General features: G+C 37.8%; 1 protein-coding gene across 2 annotated transcripts in view; it reads right to left on the bottom strand.

Moving 5' to 3' along the window:
* LOC126237101 (general vesicular transport factor p115) overlaps nt 1–17,041 on the bottom strand; it is a 232,124-nt gene that overhangs the window by 83,589 nt on the left and 131,494 nt on the right. For both annotated transcript variants that reach the window (XM_049946909.1, XM_049946910.1), the window contains exons 8-11: nt 16,435–16,589; nt 9,978–10,183; nt 2,456–2,578; nt 2,058–2,168 (exon numbers count right to left, since the gene is read on the bottom strand). In XM_049946909.1, the coding sequence (XP_049802866.1) occupies nt 2,058–2,168; nt 2,456–2,578; nt 9,978–10,183; nt 16,435–16,589 (595 nt within the window). The remainder of the gene's footprint in view (nt 1–2,057; nt 2,169–2,455; nt 2,579–9,977; nt 10,184–16,434; nt 16,590–17,041) is intronic.

Genomic DNA, 17,041 nt, shown 5'->3' with positions numbered 1-17,041 from the left:
AATAAAATTTATGGAAGCCATAAATGAGTATTTTGAAGAGCCTCCATAATTAAATTTCAGGGATGCAATCTACTTACTAGAAAAACCTTGGACACAGTGTACTGACCTAAAAGGAAACTACTTTGAAAAATTAAGATGTTTTTACAAAGAACAGACATGTCAGGAAATTTTTCTTCACTTATAATTACAACCAACAATATTTTAAAAATTTCCTTACACAGTTACCTAGTAACAGTTCACAGTTTGGCTCATTTTATTGTCTGAATACCATAAGACTTCTTATATAGATGAAAAATAATTACAGTAAGCAATTAAAATAATGTCATGAAATGAACTAAGGGAACCGCCACAGCTTAGCTAACAAAAGTCACTTCAAAAGAAATGAGGAATGGTTTAATATAGGAAAAAATCTCTGGTCAGAAAAATCATTACCTCCTCTGACTATATCTTTAACACAATTACCACTACTTTAAAGTGTCTGTCATTTGTGATAGTAATACTTGATCTACATCTGTAGATGGTCTCTCACACACTCACGAGATTAGACAGTCCCCATGATTACAAAAATCTTTTGAGTACTTACCAACTAACTTCTTTATTTAAGAATGAATGTTTGTGTTTACTCATGATTTCTCACAGAAGAAGCATCAGTCAAAGTGAATCATTAACATGATTACTCAATGACTTATTTGATAGATTAATGAGTTGTAGGGCACAACCATGGAAATAATGGCTTGAAGCTTTTTATGTGACAGGATTAGAAAGTGGAGAGCCCTGATGTGGGAAGATCAGGAACAAATAACACATCATATGGTGACAGAACTGGCAGGTGACCAGGCACCATACAAAAAAAAGACTTATGTTGAAAAATGGTGACATTGCTGATGACTATTACATACAAATAGGAACAATAAAAGGTCTGCACTTGTTTAAAAAAAAAAAATGTTGCGACTGATTAAGTTGCACACAGTGAGACACAAGAGAGTGGAATTCCTTCATTAGCTAAACTGAAAAATGAATTAAAAGAATGTGAAAAATTAAAACAAGTTCTAGTCCTATTTAAAGTAAGAAGGAAAGAAGATCCGAGTTTAATCTTCTATAAACAATGAGGTCATTAGTTGGAGACTGAGCACAAGCTTCGATTAGGGAAGGATGGGGAAGGACATTGGCAATACCCTTTCAAAAGGAACCATTCCAGCGTTTGCATTAAGTGATTTAGGGAAATCACGGAATAGGGATGGCTGGTCAGGGATGTAAACTGTTATCATCCTAGGTGCAAGTCGAGTGTAATAACCATTTGCATCACCTCGCTCAGCTCCAGCCATGCTTACCCAAATAATCAAGCATATAGACACAGAAAGAGCTATCAAGTAAGAAATAGATGTAACTGGACAAGTGCTACACAGACAAGTGGTTCCTAAGATGATCACTGGTGAACGCAACAGGAAATAAGACTAGTCATTCATAGAACACATTTCTACTAGCAATTATGATGCCTTGTGACCACTACAATTAAAAATACTGCTGTTATTGAAATTATGGGGCCATACTTGCATTTTCCACAAAAAAGACTGAGTTAAGCTTTATTGAGTGTGAAAGCCTTCGACATCCATCTTCTCGAATGCTTACTTACAGCTGCAAGTCAACTTCAATGGAACTTACAGCTTCTGTGACATCTGTTTTCAGCTGCCAGGGCACACTGTTAGTTCTCTGTCAAAGATGGGTACATCAGAAACATTCGCCATTTTAGAAATTAGGAACAAAGGTTTTTCCGAGTTTGAGGCATTTGATATTGTATGTAACACAAGGCCTCTGTATGCTCATACCATGGGTAGGATGATAGTCATAACAGTTTAAAAGAAGGGAGGTTTATCATTATCTTGACATCAACATTAAATGCAGAGCTTCGGTGGAGAAGAAGAGGGGTAAGAAACATACTATCATTTGCCAGGACATGAGTCCAGAGGCAATGTTCTAACTGATTAATGTAACTTGACTGAATAACAACTGAGACAACAATAAATTTACAAGTAAAGTGTGAACACACTGTAACTCACCTTGGAAAAGCTGCTGACAGTGTCGTCATTGAATACTACACATATGCCCATTAAGAAAGCACAGATCCCCTGTACCAGTTCTTCATTTTCATCATGTTCATTTGATCCAACCTACAAGAACAATATGAATTTTTAATACTTTCAGAGCTACCAACGTAACTATAATAAATAAAGGATTATGTATGAATTCAGCAGCTGGGGTTTACTAATTCTCTAACAAGTAAAGTGCAGAAATTTAAAATGTTCTGAAATTTCAGTTTAAAACTATCAAGCACTTCACATCTTATGAACTGTCTTATGTTTGGAGTTAGTATGCAAATAAGATATACTATATGCATGATTCTAAAACCTAGAATAAATCCAGTAAATAGCAACAAAGTCAAGAATATTTTACACACCTGTGCTGTGAGGTAGGGAATACTCGTGGCAATGCTCACAAACTGTTTAACTGCCAGAGAACAATGGGCCAGCCATGTACTGAGCAACATCAAAATTCCAAGTTTCGACTGCACTTTGCCACACTGGAAAAAAAAAAAATTAATAATAATAATAATAATTTTCTTGTTACTTTTTCAAAGCTACAGAATTTCTTACCATCTACTGTATTTCATTTACTGGAATAAAAGGCTTCACAATACTAAGTAGTTTCTTTCAGTCCTGTTGTAAACCATATTTGTACAATGAAATGACAAAATGAAACATTCAATAATAAAAATATTGACTGGGTTACTATTGCTAAGATTAAAATTTTTACCGAAAGCCAACCAAGACAGATGCTGTTACACAGGCAGTCATGAAATATAACGCTGCAGTATTCCAAGCCATGTCAAACCACACGTGTGAAGTGCCTCTTAGTAGTGAAGCTCAAGTGACTGAATGTGTGATTATACAATATATAACATGTCATCACAGTTATGATCCGGAATTTGTTATCACAGTTAAAGAGAGAGAGAGAGAGAGAAATCTTCCTTCACGTAGTGGATCAGAGACAGATTTTATAACACTTAGACCAGTCGAGCAGACAAAGGAACACACTATTTGATGAAAAAGAGGAGAAGTTGTTACAAAATGGTTTATGTTAGGCAGGCCTTCATTAATTTTAATAGTCACAAAATATGGTGACACTGTACTTTGGTTTTCATCATGTAGGTTACATCTGATGATGCAGCTTTATGCCACAAAACCAGTTGTGTTTTTAATACACAACAATTTTACCAAGTGTTAGCACAATTCTTCCTAACATTATGTCTTTCAATAGTTGCGGTTGCCCTGAATATAAAGTATTTGCAATTGGGAACTGTTGTCTTGGATGCATCACTCAAGTGAGCATCACAAATCTGCTCTTGTTGAAACTATGTTTTTGTTTTTGCTTTAATGTTCTTTGGTGAACATACCATACAGCAAACAACATATTACTTATGTAATACATCTTATAGTTAAAACAAATTAATGTAAATGCACACAAGACACATAGTAGCTGATAAAAATATTACACCAGACAGCATAATCTCAGGCAACAAATACAATTCTTTTAGGTTACTGGGTAAAAACTATAGAAAATTAAAAATACACTAATTTGTTCTGAAGTGACATTACCTTCAAGTTGTATGACAGATCACAAAAGATAAAGATTAAGAAATACAAACATATGGCACTTTTGCCTGGCAGTATGTGAAATGGTACAGAGGTTCTCTACAGGAATATACATTCAATATATCTAAAAACAAAGATGATGTGACTTACCGAACGAAAGCGCTGGCAGGTCGATAGACACACAAACAAACACAAACGCACACACAAAATTCAAGCTTTCGCAACAAACTGTTGCCTCATCAGGAAAGAGGGAAGGAGAGGGAAAGACGAAAGGATGTGGGTTTTAAGGGAGAGGGTAAGGAGTCATTCCAATCCCGGGAGCGGAAAGACTTACCTTAGGGGGAAAAAAGGACAGGTATACACTCGCGCACACACACACACATATCCATCCACACATATACAGACACAAGCAGACATATACATTCAGTTATATATCTAGGTTTTCAAAAGTCAAATTACAATTTTGTAAGTTGTTGCATTTTTCTGGTACAAAGATAGTGTCGATATTAGCAAGAAATTGGTGTTTCAGACCATCACATATACACTGCCTGATGAAATGAAATATAATTATTTGGTAGCCCTTGTCAATAAACAACTTGCTATAAGTGTAATGAGACTGCCACAAGCTGCAGACAAATATAAATATAATAATCAAGCATTCATTATTCAGTTATCCCAGTTGGAGGCCATTCAATAGAAAAAAAATATTACAAATTCAATACCAGCTGGGAATTAAATAAAAAAAGACCATATTCTGCACAATACATGGTTTCTGTGTCTCTCAGTGGATGTACAGAAGACTTTAACAGTGCACAATTGTGATTTAAAAGCATTAGCACAAATGGCACACAAAACACTGGAGATGTACATTGATCGGCCAAAACATTATGACCACTGCTGCCCTCGACGTTGAATGCTGCCTGGTGGTGTTATGGATACACGATGCAGTAACAAAAGTATCTAAGCAAAGCAGACACGGGTGGGGGTTCACCGTAGCAAAGATATGGGGAGCAAATGGGGAAATCCATTGAGATACGTGACTTTGACAAAGGGAAAATTATTATTACACAGAGCCTGTGAAAGAGTATCTCGAAAATGGCATAGCTGGTCGAATGTTCACATGTGCAGAAAGAAGTAGGAGGACACTGAAAGTACCAATGTGCACTAAATGTTTGGATATCCATGACTCTTCACAGAACATGGAGTTCAGAGGCCGGTGGGAGTGATATTATGCTATGGGAGACATTCTCCTATGCTTTCACAAGACCTGTAGTGGTAGTTGAAGACAAACTGACAGCTGCGAACCACCTGCATCTCTTCATGTTTGATGTCTTCCCCTGACAGCGGTGTCGTCTTTCAGCAGTATAATTGTCTATGTCTTGGAGCCAGAACTGTGCTACAGCGATTTGAGGACCATTATAGTGAACTCACATTGATTTCTCAGTGACCTGTTCCTGTGGAACCCATCTGGGTCACTATCGGGCACCATGCAAATAAGCGGCCCATTAGTTACACGAATTACATGACCTGTGAGAAGACATTTAATGCCATGTACCTCCACAAACCTACCAAAAAACTGTCAGATCGCTGATAAGCAGAATCAGTGACATACTTGGTTCCAAAGATGGACAAACAACCTATTAAGCATATGGTCATAATGTTTTGGCTCGTCAGTGTACACCATCAAGAGCATTGAATTGATAACTGTTAGAGTGGGGAATCTTATGAATATACTATAACCTCTAGAAGATGAACTTATGATACAAGTTGCAGCCTAGAAGTTGGAAATGTTTATCAGTGTACTCTGCAAGTCACCTACCTTAATGTGAAGCAAGCCGTACTGAATTGTGCAATGCAAACGGATCTGCTATTGCAATATATGAATATGTTACGATCTCTCTAAATATTTGACGATCTGCTATTGAAATATATGAATATGCTATGATCTCTTTACATATTGGACTTCAATGAAGCTCTGCATAGTATTTTATAGTTGTCACTATTTCGCATCAAATTGTTTGTGCAATTTTTAAATCTTTTATGATTTTTTTTACCTCATTTCTGCCACTTACTTAAATGGTTCCACAATGCAAATCATTTATATAACACCAATAAAGTCAGCAGTTGACTTATTGTTAACAACACACCCTATGTCAAATTTTTATTCCAATTAATGGATTTTACATGGCACCAACAAGCATGTTGATAAATAACACACATATAATTACAGAACTAATACCACCTGTTCAGTGGCTCAAAGTGAAGATTTTTTGGTAAATCTGTGATACAGTGATATACTCCATCCTTGATGTGGTCAAGGTGTATCATCAAATTTTGCTTACACCCAATGACATTGCTAAAACTGAGATTTGGACACCAATTCATTTGTACAAATTTACATGTGTTGTTTGGCTTATGTAATGAAGGGCATGCTATTTGAAGGCTTGTGTATGAAATTACTCAACATTTAGAGTTTTGTTAAGAGCCTTGTGCACACAGACATTGTGGGATCATCATTACTATCAGAAAGAAATCTTCAAACTTCAACATCAACAGACTACTATTTGCAATCACTGGAAATTTTTTCAATGGCAGATGCAACAGCAATCACAACTGCATGAGGATGGGTCACATATTTTAGAGTATTCTAACACCACTGACCAAGGAATTTTATTCAAATTACCATGTTTGTTTAAAACTTTGGCAGTGCTACTGGAAACAAAACTCATTTCAACTACTGCCTACCACCCAGCTGCTAACAGCATTGCAGAACAGTTACTCCTCTAGTTAAAAAACTGCACTTGTGGAATGTCATAGAGCACTGCGTAGATGATGCTAGGAATGCATATGTATTTTAAAGAAGATTGAGATCCAACAGGCAACGAGATGCTCTATAGATAATGGGAGAATTTTGACAACATATCAGAAAATGTCATCAAAGAATCAGAGTTTGCAAGGCAGTTGTGAGCTTTAAAGTGGTAATTAGGAACAGGGATATGGTTTCTGACTGAAAAAGAGTTGCAAATCTGCAAAAATGTTTCGGTATACCATGATGCTGTCTGTAAACTGCTAAAGCCACAATACTATGAACCATAAGTCATGTCAGTGCACAGAGACAAAACATATGATGATATGGATGAACTAACAGTTGCACTATAAGAAGACAGATGTAAAACTGGTTTTCACCGCAAATGAAAACTCAATAAAGCACATCCACAAGCAAGATGTCGTGAGCACCTGCCATCAGCACTAGCAATGCCAAAATGCATGTACTATACGACAAGTCCATTCATTCCTATACAATGTTAAGACAACAGGGTGGGGGTGGGGGGCTACTGCTGATGACTATTTTATTATCCATTTTATAACATCAGTCTTTTTTATATTTACTTTTTCCTCTCTTGTTCTCCTCCTGTTTTACCTCCACTTTAAAGGAAAATACCTTTTTGTTGCATCTCCAAACCTTTATATGTGTGTATTTAATTTTGAAATTAAAAACTGTATTAGCTGTACCACATACCTATAATAAATATAGTTGTGGAAATGTCTATTTCCTGCTCTTCACACACAAATCACCTGAATTACAAGGCATCACTGCAGCTTTTTTTATGAGATAGTTTATGAGTAAGTTTACACTTTTATTTTCTCCTCAATGCATGCATATTACAGGGCAGAATACTAGAAAGACCTCAAACTGTTAAGTGCTACAGGCTGATTTGTCTGTTAGATGCCTCAGGAAGCTGCTATAATAACAGAAACAAAGACTTTAGTGGATCAGTTCTTGTTAGCAAGATTTTTTTTGGAGAAAAAAAAAACCTGAACTCAACGGCAGTGAGTGAGGAAATAATCTTGGGTAAAAAGGCTCTGTGCAAGTGGCATGAATAACACTTTTTGGGATATCCAACAACCTCATTTGGTCATCTCTTTTTGAGTCTAAAAGAGCTGGAGCTGGATGTGTGTAAGCATCGTCTGCATAGCTTTGACCACGGCAGGTAGTTAAAGGCCAAGAATAAACTTGAATGAAGAAGGTACTCCAAAGAGTGCTGACTACAATCCATCCGGTTTCTGGAATTTGATTAGTTCACTTGACAAAAGCTGCAAATTAAGGAAGTTGTTCAAGATCTGGTGGCCTTTCACCCATTCCAGCAATAAAACTATCACCATAAACATTAACTGCCATACAGGGATACCACACAAGCACAGCACTGTAACAACATTGCACACAATAAACAAAGTAAAATGAGGTGGTGTTCTGAGGTTAACTGGCATGTTTCATACCATGCCAGTTGAAGCTCGTCAATCGTTATTTTGATATGTACACCTACATATGTACACATACAAATGTACACATACATAAGAAAGTAGCCATATAAAGGATGAACCTTCTTATAAGAATACATGTTGGGGGAAAAAAGAGCAAGTGAAGCGTCACATCCAACTCCTACAAATACAATAAAATTAAACCAAGAATCCCAACCACTGCTCAGACTCGGTTAACAGCATCTGCACCAATTAAGAAGGTTCATACATTTTCTGATCTGTGATCCAAATTTTATGCACTTGTGCCAAACTGGAAGAATATTTCAGTAGAGAACAACATATTTGTGGGTGACCTGTCTCGAAATATACTTGATCGTAAATCAGGATTCTTGACATAGCATCAATAAAGGCTTGGGATGCAAACCATCCATTGGACTAAGTTACATCTTTTAAGAAGGTCAGATGACAGATGCACAGAATTAATACTATCTCACTGATGACTGTTTCCTGTTGCATTAAGGAACATATTTTGTATTAGCATATGATGTCCACCTTGGAAGCCATAAAACTCCTCTGTATTCTGAAAATGAAAAATGCTAAGGATTAGATAGATAGATAGATCTGGTAACTAATGAAAGGATACTGAGTCAAATCAGCGAGAAAATAAATTTACGTACAACTTAACTAAAACAAGGGATCAGACACATTCAAAAACATCAAGGAATAGTTTAGTTTGATAACAGAGGGAGAGGGAGAAGGGAGCTAAAAAATAGGATCTAGAGAACAAGGCTAAATTACAGTAAACAGGTTCAAATGGGTGTATGTTGCAGTAAATACACAGAGATGAAGAGACATGTACACAAGATACTAGCATGTAGGGCTGCATTAAACCAGTCAGTGGACTGAAGAAGAAGAAGAAGAAGAAGAAGAAGATGACAATGACGGTGATGGTTACTACTGTTACTGTTACTACTACTACTACTACTACTACTACTACTACTACAGTGATGGACTATCAATCTTTAAGACAAAATTCCTTTCTTGAAATGTACATCAACCTCCAATAACGGGTGACTTTCGGATTTTTCTAAATAAAACCACAGACCAATATTATTTGATAATTAGAATAGTTATAAGGACTGTAATAAAGAAATTTAAAAGGAAACCCAAAAATTGAATTTAGAAGTATTTTTTTACTGGTGTTTAATGTATGTAATGCAGGAAATGTGAAAATTGTGTTCAATGTTATAAACATAGGAGAAACTAGTCAAAATGGTTACAAAATTGCTGCCACGGGAAGGTATATGTGTAAGTGTGTGGGTGTGACTCGAGAATGGTAAAAAACTATTCTTGAAGTTCCAGAGCTACGGAATAAGATTTAACAGGAAAATAGTGACTTCCAACAAGCATATAGCCCAGGCATTATTTCTGACGTGATAACTGTCTGCTCCACAGGATTGTACAGATAGAGCTGAACAGTCACTTACACACTGCCCATCGCTTAAGGATTAATAAAAGCTACTTTTGAACACTATCTTAATTTACAATATCTCAGTCTGTTAAGTGCACAGGATGAGACAAGATGAAATACGTAAATATGGTGGTGAGCCACAAGCTGAGAGCAGTGGTGTTTTGTTTTATGCAGCCTAATCATCTACATAAGCGATTACTGGACTGATTGGTATTACAACTTAAATTAACATCTAAGAAAAGAACATTAACACCAATGTTACAAAATTGACAAAATATTAGTGATGTAACTATTATTGTTCTCACTAATTAAAGTAAAATATTTCTAGGTTAAGATATGCGCACATGTTGACTAACAAGTAACTAGTGGTTAAAAAGAAGAAGCAAAATGGTATCATAGTCAGTACAAAAAAATAAAAATAATTTTTTGAATACTCTACAGAGCAGGAGGAGAAAGAGAAGAAGAAGAAGAAGAAGAAGAAGAAAAGAAAATATTTTACTTACAACTTAAGTATGAAGTAAGACTTATTACAGTTAATGCCGAAAATGCATGTGACATTACAATTAAATCACTGTGAGAAAATACTTCTAAAATACCTGCTGTAGCAATGAAGTGCACTGGTTGAGTAAGGACACAGGAGGGTTGCCGATGCTAGTTGCAAGCATTACCCTCAAAAGCTGCTCTTTCTGTGCAGGATTTTCAACTAATGCATGAGCAAGAGCCACAGCACTGAACCAGTTTGAGAGTGGATCAGCACTAAACATTCCTCCACAAAGTAGCTGACCAGTTGTTAGGGTGCTCACTGAAAAATAAATTACGAAAATTGCTTTTCAGAGTAAAATGAAAGCAAGACAATTTTAATTTTATGCAATAATGATCTTACATATACTTGCTGCCTGGACTCCAACCAAATGTGAGGTACTGTTGGTGCTGCACTCCTATTTACAGCCAAATTTAACTTCCTCTGCTTGCTACTTGCTTTGATGTGCATTTTTCTGCACCTATGCTGTTATGCCATGTAATTTACATTCAAAAGATGTTCCCAGGCTCTAGCAGATGCGGTATTACTGAATTTGTTGTCAGACTTCAAGTCTGATTAAAATGAAACCTTCATTTTTATTTCCCAAGTTTTCCAATATTATTTTTCTGAAAGGCCTCCTCTACTACAGTCTACACCAGGGGCAGGCAAACGTTGCACGCGGCTCATGAGCGCACAGCGCTGCACGTGTGCTGCTTGCGTGCAGGCGTCGACCGGGGCTGTGGCGACAGCCGGCAGGTTGCGGCAGTGTAGTGCCAGGCTAAGCTGCGGACATTGATGCGAAGCGAGCACTATGTAGTGAACGTTGTATTTCAAGAAACGGAGAAGTGGAGATTTGCTATCTTTTAAAAAGTAATGGGAGAATCATTTTTTCTTTGTGCAAAAACCTGAAAATTCGAAATGTTTAATATATGGCAGTATTCTTGCTGCTCAACAGAAGTTTAGTATTGAAGGCCATTATAATAAATTTCACAAGGACGAGTACAATTTATTGTCAGATTCTGAGCGGATGGGGAATTGACTGAGCTTAAGAAGAGCGATCTGACGATACCAGATGAATCTGTCATAGTTGGCCGGCCAGAGTGGCCGAGCGGTTCTAGGCACTATAGTCTGGAACCGCGCGACCGCTATGGTCGCAGGTTCGAATCCTGCCTCGGGCATGGATGTGTGTGATGTCCTTAGGTTAGTTAGGTTTCAGTAATTCTAAGTTCTAAGGGACTGATGACCACAGCAGTTAAGTCCCATAGTGCTCAGAGCCATTTGAATTTGTCGTAGTTGCCGTTGTCACGAGAGATCTGCGACTTTCACTCGTCATGTCTCTCATCTAACTGATTTAACATTTTATGGAGCACTGTTTTCAAGTTTTCAGGACGACAACAATAATAGCCCAGCGGTATGTGCAAGTTATAAGACTGCACTTAATACAGCGAGAGCTGGAAAACCATTTGCTGAATTAATAAGTATCGGTTAAGAGCAAACATCAGTGATGAAAATTTACGTAACTGTGTCTTTGTCTGTATGTAGAAATTTTGTTTCAGATATTAAACATATTGTAAACTCCACCTGTGATAATTAAATAAAACGTATCGTAGGTAATAGGTACTCTTTCAAGCCATGATTTCTTTCAAGCACTCCTACTAACCTTATTCATTCACTCAATAAAGCAAGCTAGGAAACAAAACGCATTACAGAGGAAGGAGCGGACAGAAGGTATGGTGGGGATGGGAGATAAGCGGGTGGCCAGCTTGCCCCTGTGTGCACGCGGAACACCTGTTAACTGCACGCGTGCAAGTGCACCGCACATGTCCAGGATTCCTGCCCGCCCCTGGTCTACACTGTCCCAGTATCTTGGCTGCTAAGCCATGGCATAAGAACCAAGATACTGATCTTGTTGCATTTCATTTTATGATTACACTGCGGATGGTGACCAGTGACAGATGATTTGCTTGACTGTTTACATCAAATCTGCTGCTGCTGTTCCTGGACTGTTTTAAGGTTGTGCCCCACATATGACACACCACAATGGGATGGAATGTAGTCTATATCCAGTTTTCAGAGTCCTAAGCTGACCTTAACATTGCAGAGCAGACCTACATTTGTTGGAGGGGGGGGGGGGATGAAATTACATTGGGTATGTTTTCAAAGGAGTCCTCCAATTTCTAAATAGACGGATTGTGATTGAGAAAAGAAAGGAAAAAACAAAAGAAAATGGTTCAAATGGCTCTGAGCACTATGGGACTTAACATCTGTGGTCATCAGTCCCCTAGAACTTAGAACTACTTAAACCTAACTAACCTAAGGACATCACACACATCCATGCCCGAGGCAGGATTCGAACCTGCGACCGTAGAAAGGAAAAAACATCTTTTACTTGCTGTATACTGACCCAATCAGTTGCCACTGTTCATTCTGACTGCTTAACTAGTCAGTCTAAGTATATACTCATTTGGAAACCTAGTAATAGGATTATAGTCTTTTGCAAGGATCTCATTGTCCAATAGCATGTGAGCTGTGTGGAGCATAAAAAAAGAAGGATGGTTAGATTAAGTCCAGTGCTTTAACTACTGTCCACTTCACTCCACACTATGAACCAGCGTTCTCAGCATGACAGTGCTTTGCATTGTGATTACAGGTAAGGATTGGAGATTAGGTTCAGTGTATGTGTACTTTCTACACAATATGGGGTCCAGGTACCTTAACTAACAGGTCATGATTAGGCTCCAAATTCCTACAATGAAAACAACTACACAGTCTATAAGTTTTCTAATATCCTTATTTCATTAACCAGGAAAAGAAGTATCAAATTAAACACAGCTAGGTATAAGGCATTTAATTTATTATGGTCTCATCAGTCATCTCCTTCCTCATTCACCACTGATGTAGAACACCAAGGGAGTGTGCATTTCACAGAGTAACAGCAGGAGTGCAGAAAAACAAATATGCATCAAACGTTGTATTGGACACCTGAAGTCAAATGGGCTTTCAACAATGCTTCACAGTCAGTCTTTGAAATATTGTGGCTAAAAATGGAATCAAATCAGTTGCAAAACCTAAAATGTATCATCCAACAGAATTACTTTTTCTCTCTGTAGTGGAATATGCACTGTTTTGGAAATTGTACACTGGACAGTGACACAGATCCAGAATCTTGCCTTTCACTGATGCTTTTCGTACTGACTGAGCTTTACACCTTCAAATCTGCCTCTTAATTCCTTCCATCACTTTCCTCCTCTTAAGACAAGTTGTCCTTTCATAGCTTAGTCAGTAAGAGCATTGGCTACAAAATGCAGGATTCTGGGTTGAGTTCCAGCCAAGCCAACAGTTTTAATCTGGCAGGTTGTTTCAAAATAGAAAGGACCTGCATAATCACAAACTAGTATCCTTAACATCGGTTTGCTGCAGAATTCTTTAACACATTCTGAGTTCGAATCTAATAAATTTCATTAAGAAAGAAAAACTTCTGTCCACAAATCAGCACAGATTTAGAAAGCATCACTTGTGCAAAACTCAGCTTCCCCTTTTCTGACATGATGGCCTACAAACCACAGATGGAGAGCAGCAGGCAGATCCCATATTCCAAGATTTCCAGAAAGCGTTTGACACAGTGCCCCACAGTAGGCAGTTGACAAAGGTCCAAGCCTACAGTTTATGTTCCTAGATATCATTTTTTAAAAACTATATATTTTCAAACTGTTTACAAAACAACCTTATCCTCAACAAAATACTCTCCATTACAACTAATACATTTGTCCCACCGTTACTTCCACTGTTTGAGACAATTTGTTGTAGTCATATTTACAAATGGCTGACAGCTCCTCCCTCGCTTTTTTCTTGAATTCTACAATGTTGTCCAATCACTCCCACTTTCATGTCCCTTTTTATGTGTGAAAATAAGAAAAAGTCGCATGGAGCCAAATCCAGTGCGTATGATGCATGGGGCTGTGGAACTATGTCATTTTTAGCCAAAAAACTGTCTAACAGAGATGGCTGTATGTGCAGGTGCATTGTTGTGGTGGGAGAAACAGTCTCTTGTCTGCCACAAATTGGGTCTTTTTTGATGAACACTGTTTTGCAGTATTCTTAAAATTTCCAAATAAAACGTTTGACTGATGGTCTGATGTAGGGGAATAAACTACGAATGAACTAGAATGAGATTTTCACTCTGCAGCGAAGTGTGCGCTGATATGAAACTTCCTGGCAGATTAAAACTGTGTGCCCGACCGAGACTCGAACTCGGGACCTTTGCCTTTAGCGGGCAAGTGCTCTACCAACTGAGCTACCGAAGCACGACTCACGCCCGGTACTCACAGCTTTACTTCTGCCAGTACCTCGTCTCCTACCTTCCAAACTTTACAGAAGCTCTCCATTAGCTTGACTGTTGCTTTGTTTCTAGGTCATAGTCATAGCGCCATGACTCATCACCAGTAATGACATTCGACAGAAAATCTGGAAGAGTTTCAGCTGATGTTTCAAACCACTACATTTTTCAACTCCACTTGCCTTTTGCTTGTCAGTCAGAACTCTAAGAACACACTTGGCAGAAACCCTTTTTATTCCCGTATCTTCCATTAAAATTCACTGACCTGAGCTCCAAGATAACCAACTAATCTCTGCAGTTGATCAATTGTTGTTGATGGTCTGTGAGCATAAACTCTTGAATTTTTTCACTATTTTTGTTGATTCAGGCAGTTGCTGGAAATCCAGAACAAGGTTTGTCATCAATCTACATGTCGTCATTTTTAAATTGAATAAACCATTCACACACTTGAGTTTTTCCCATAGTGTCACCTTGGTAAGATGTTTTCACCATTAAGACAGTTTCAGCAGCATATTTACCAAGTAGAAAACAAAATTTCACAGCTGCATGTTGTTCACTTAAACTTGCTATCATAAGAATTGAAACAAGAACAAAATAGCACTAGCAAAAACAATCAGTGTGAATGAACAGAACAAGCCAGGTCAACAACACAGGCAGCACTGAACTGGCAATGAGTTGTGCTCTACATGTCTAGCGGCAGAAATGCGTACTACACAAGCTCCGCCCATGGCAACGTTATTGTGTACCACCCCCCTCATACACTGTCCTTGACGAGTGTTCATCAAAGAAAAGGGTATTGTCCTGAGTGCCCCATACAACTGTGATACAACCACCCTTATTCTCTCTCTATATAAATCATCTGATGGACAGAGTGAGCAGCAATTTACAGCCATTTGCTGATTATGCTGTGTTTTACAGAAAGGGGTCATTGAGTGATTGTAGGAGTATACAGGATGACTTTGACACAATTTCTAGTTCGTGTGATGAATGTCAGCTGCCTCTAAACACAGAAAAATGTAAGTTAATACGGATGAATAGGAAAACCATCCTGTAATGTTTGAATAAAGCATTAGTATGATGCTGCTTGACACAGTCACATCAAATATCTACGCATAATGTTGCAAAGCAATACGGAATGGAATGAGCATATCTGATTGTCAGTTGGTTGTAGGGAAGCAAATGCTTAACTTCATTTCATTGGGAGAATTTTGGGAAACTGTAGCTGATCCATAAAGGAGACAGCTTACAGAACGCTAATTTGACCCATTCTTGAGCACTGTTTGAAGTGCTTGGGATCCCCAACAGGTCAGGTTAAAGGAAGACATCAAATCAATTCAGAGGTGTGCTGGTAGATTTATTGCCAGTAAGTTCAATAAGGAGGCCATTATCACGGAGATGCTTCATGAACTGGAATAGGAATAACTGGAGGGAAGGCAGTGCTCCCTTTGCAAGGTACTATCGTGGAAAATTTAATGAACCAGTATCTGAAGCCAACTGCACTACAATTTACTGCTGCCAACGTACATTTTGTTTAAGGACAATGAAGGTAAGATGAGAAAAATCAGGGTTCGTACAGAGGCTTTTAGGCGGTCATTTTTCCCTCACTCTTTTTTGTGAGTTGAACAGGAAAGGAAATGACCAGTAGTGGTATGTGGTATCCTCTGCCATGCATTGTATGTTGGGTTGTAGAGTATGTAAGAAGATGCAGAAAAGTTTCTTCAGAAAACAAAGAAAAGTTGCAAAAGCTACAGAAGCTATATAATGAGATTTTGATATTACAGAAATTAATCATTTCCTTTTCCTTATAGGTGTACTGATTTATTCGAAAAGAGCAGTCACTAAAGTGAGTGGACTAGTGTCACTCCTATGGCAACAGTGAGGTGAGGGTTGCAGAGTGACGGGGGGAGGGAGGGGGGGGGGGGAGGTAGAAAATAAATAAGTGTAACTACAAATGAAACACAATGTATATTGTTTTGCAACAATTAGTACTCCATTACTCCTGTTCAATAACATTACGACAAACTTTATTACAAAAACTCACAAACTATTACCTTTTTCACAAACTGTGGCCACTTTTAGAATAAATGGTATATAATTGAGAATAATGCTTATCGTCTACTTTAATACAACTTTAATTATGGCTCCTAGATTGTAGAGGAAGAAAAATGACAGTTCAAGAATATATCTCGGTACTTACTCTCAGATGTAGAAGGGAGGAGAGTTTGAACCAGTTGTGCTTGACCAACTTCATTCTTAAATAGGAAGCACTGGAAGCAATACAGCACAGAACAACGAAGTATGAATGGTTGTTTCTCATTCACCATGGACATCAGGAGGACAACTATTGCAGGCCTGGAAAAATAAGAAAGTAGATTTATTATTTATTTTTTATTCCATAGGATCATTGACACACAAACATGGAATATCTCACTACATCATGTGAGTAATACATTACATTAGTCGTATTCCAAGGATCCTGTAGTAAGAGATCTCTGGGATATGGGTAGAAGTTAAGGACCTACATTTTATTTAAGTGCAATATAATGATGCAACTGAAAATAGTAAATATTATCATACAGGATGTACATGAAGTCCACGAACACTTTCAATTATTTATTGCACACAAACTAAACACTGAACAGATGTCATACATATTGCATTTTGAAGAGAAACTCTTGAAGTGTTTTTTTTTTCCTTCTACAAACATTCGATAAGCAAATCATGAGTAACCCGGCAGACATCAATACGCTGGGTAGCGTGGCATTGTCGACTGGCAGTCGTTTCCTGTATTCTTTCCCGGAGCT

Source organism: Schistocerca nitens, chromosome 2 (assembly GCF_023898315.1).
Source record: "Schistocerca nitens isolate TAMUIC-IGC-003100 chromosome 2, iqSchNite1.1, whole genome shotgun sequence".
Taxonomy (NCBI): domain Eukaryota; kingdom Metazoa; phylum Arthropoda; class Insecta; order Orthoptera; family Acrididae; genus Schistocerca; species Schistocerca nitens.
Note: the sequence above shows the minus strand (reverse complement) of the source record. Positions and strands in the feature narration are given on the sequence as shown.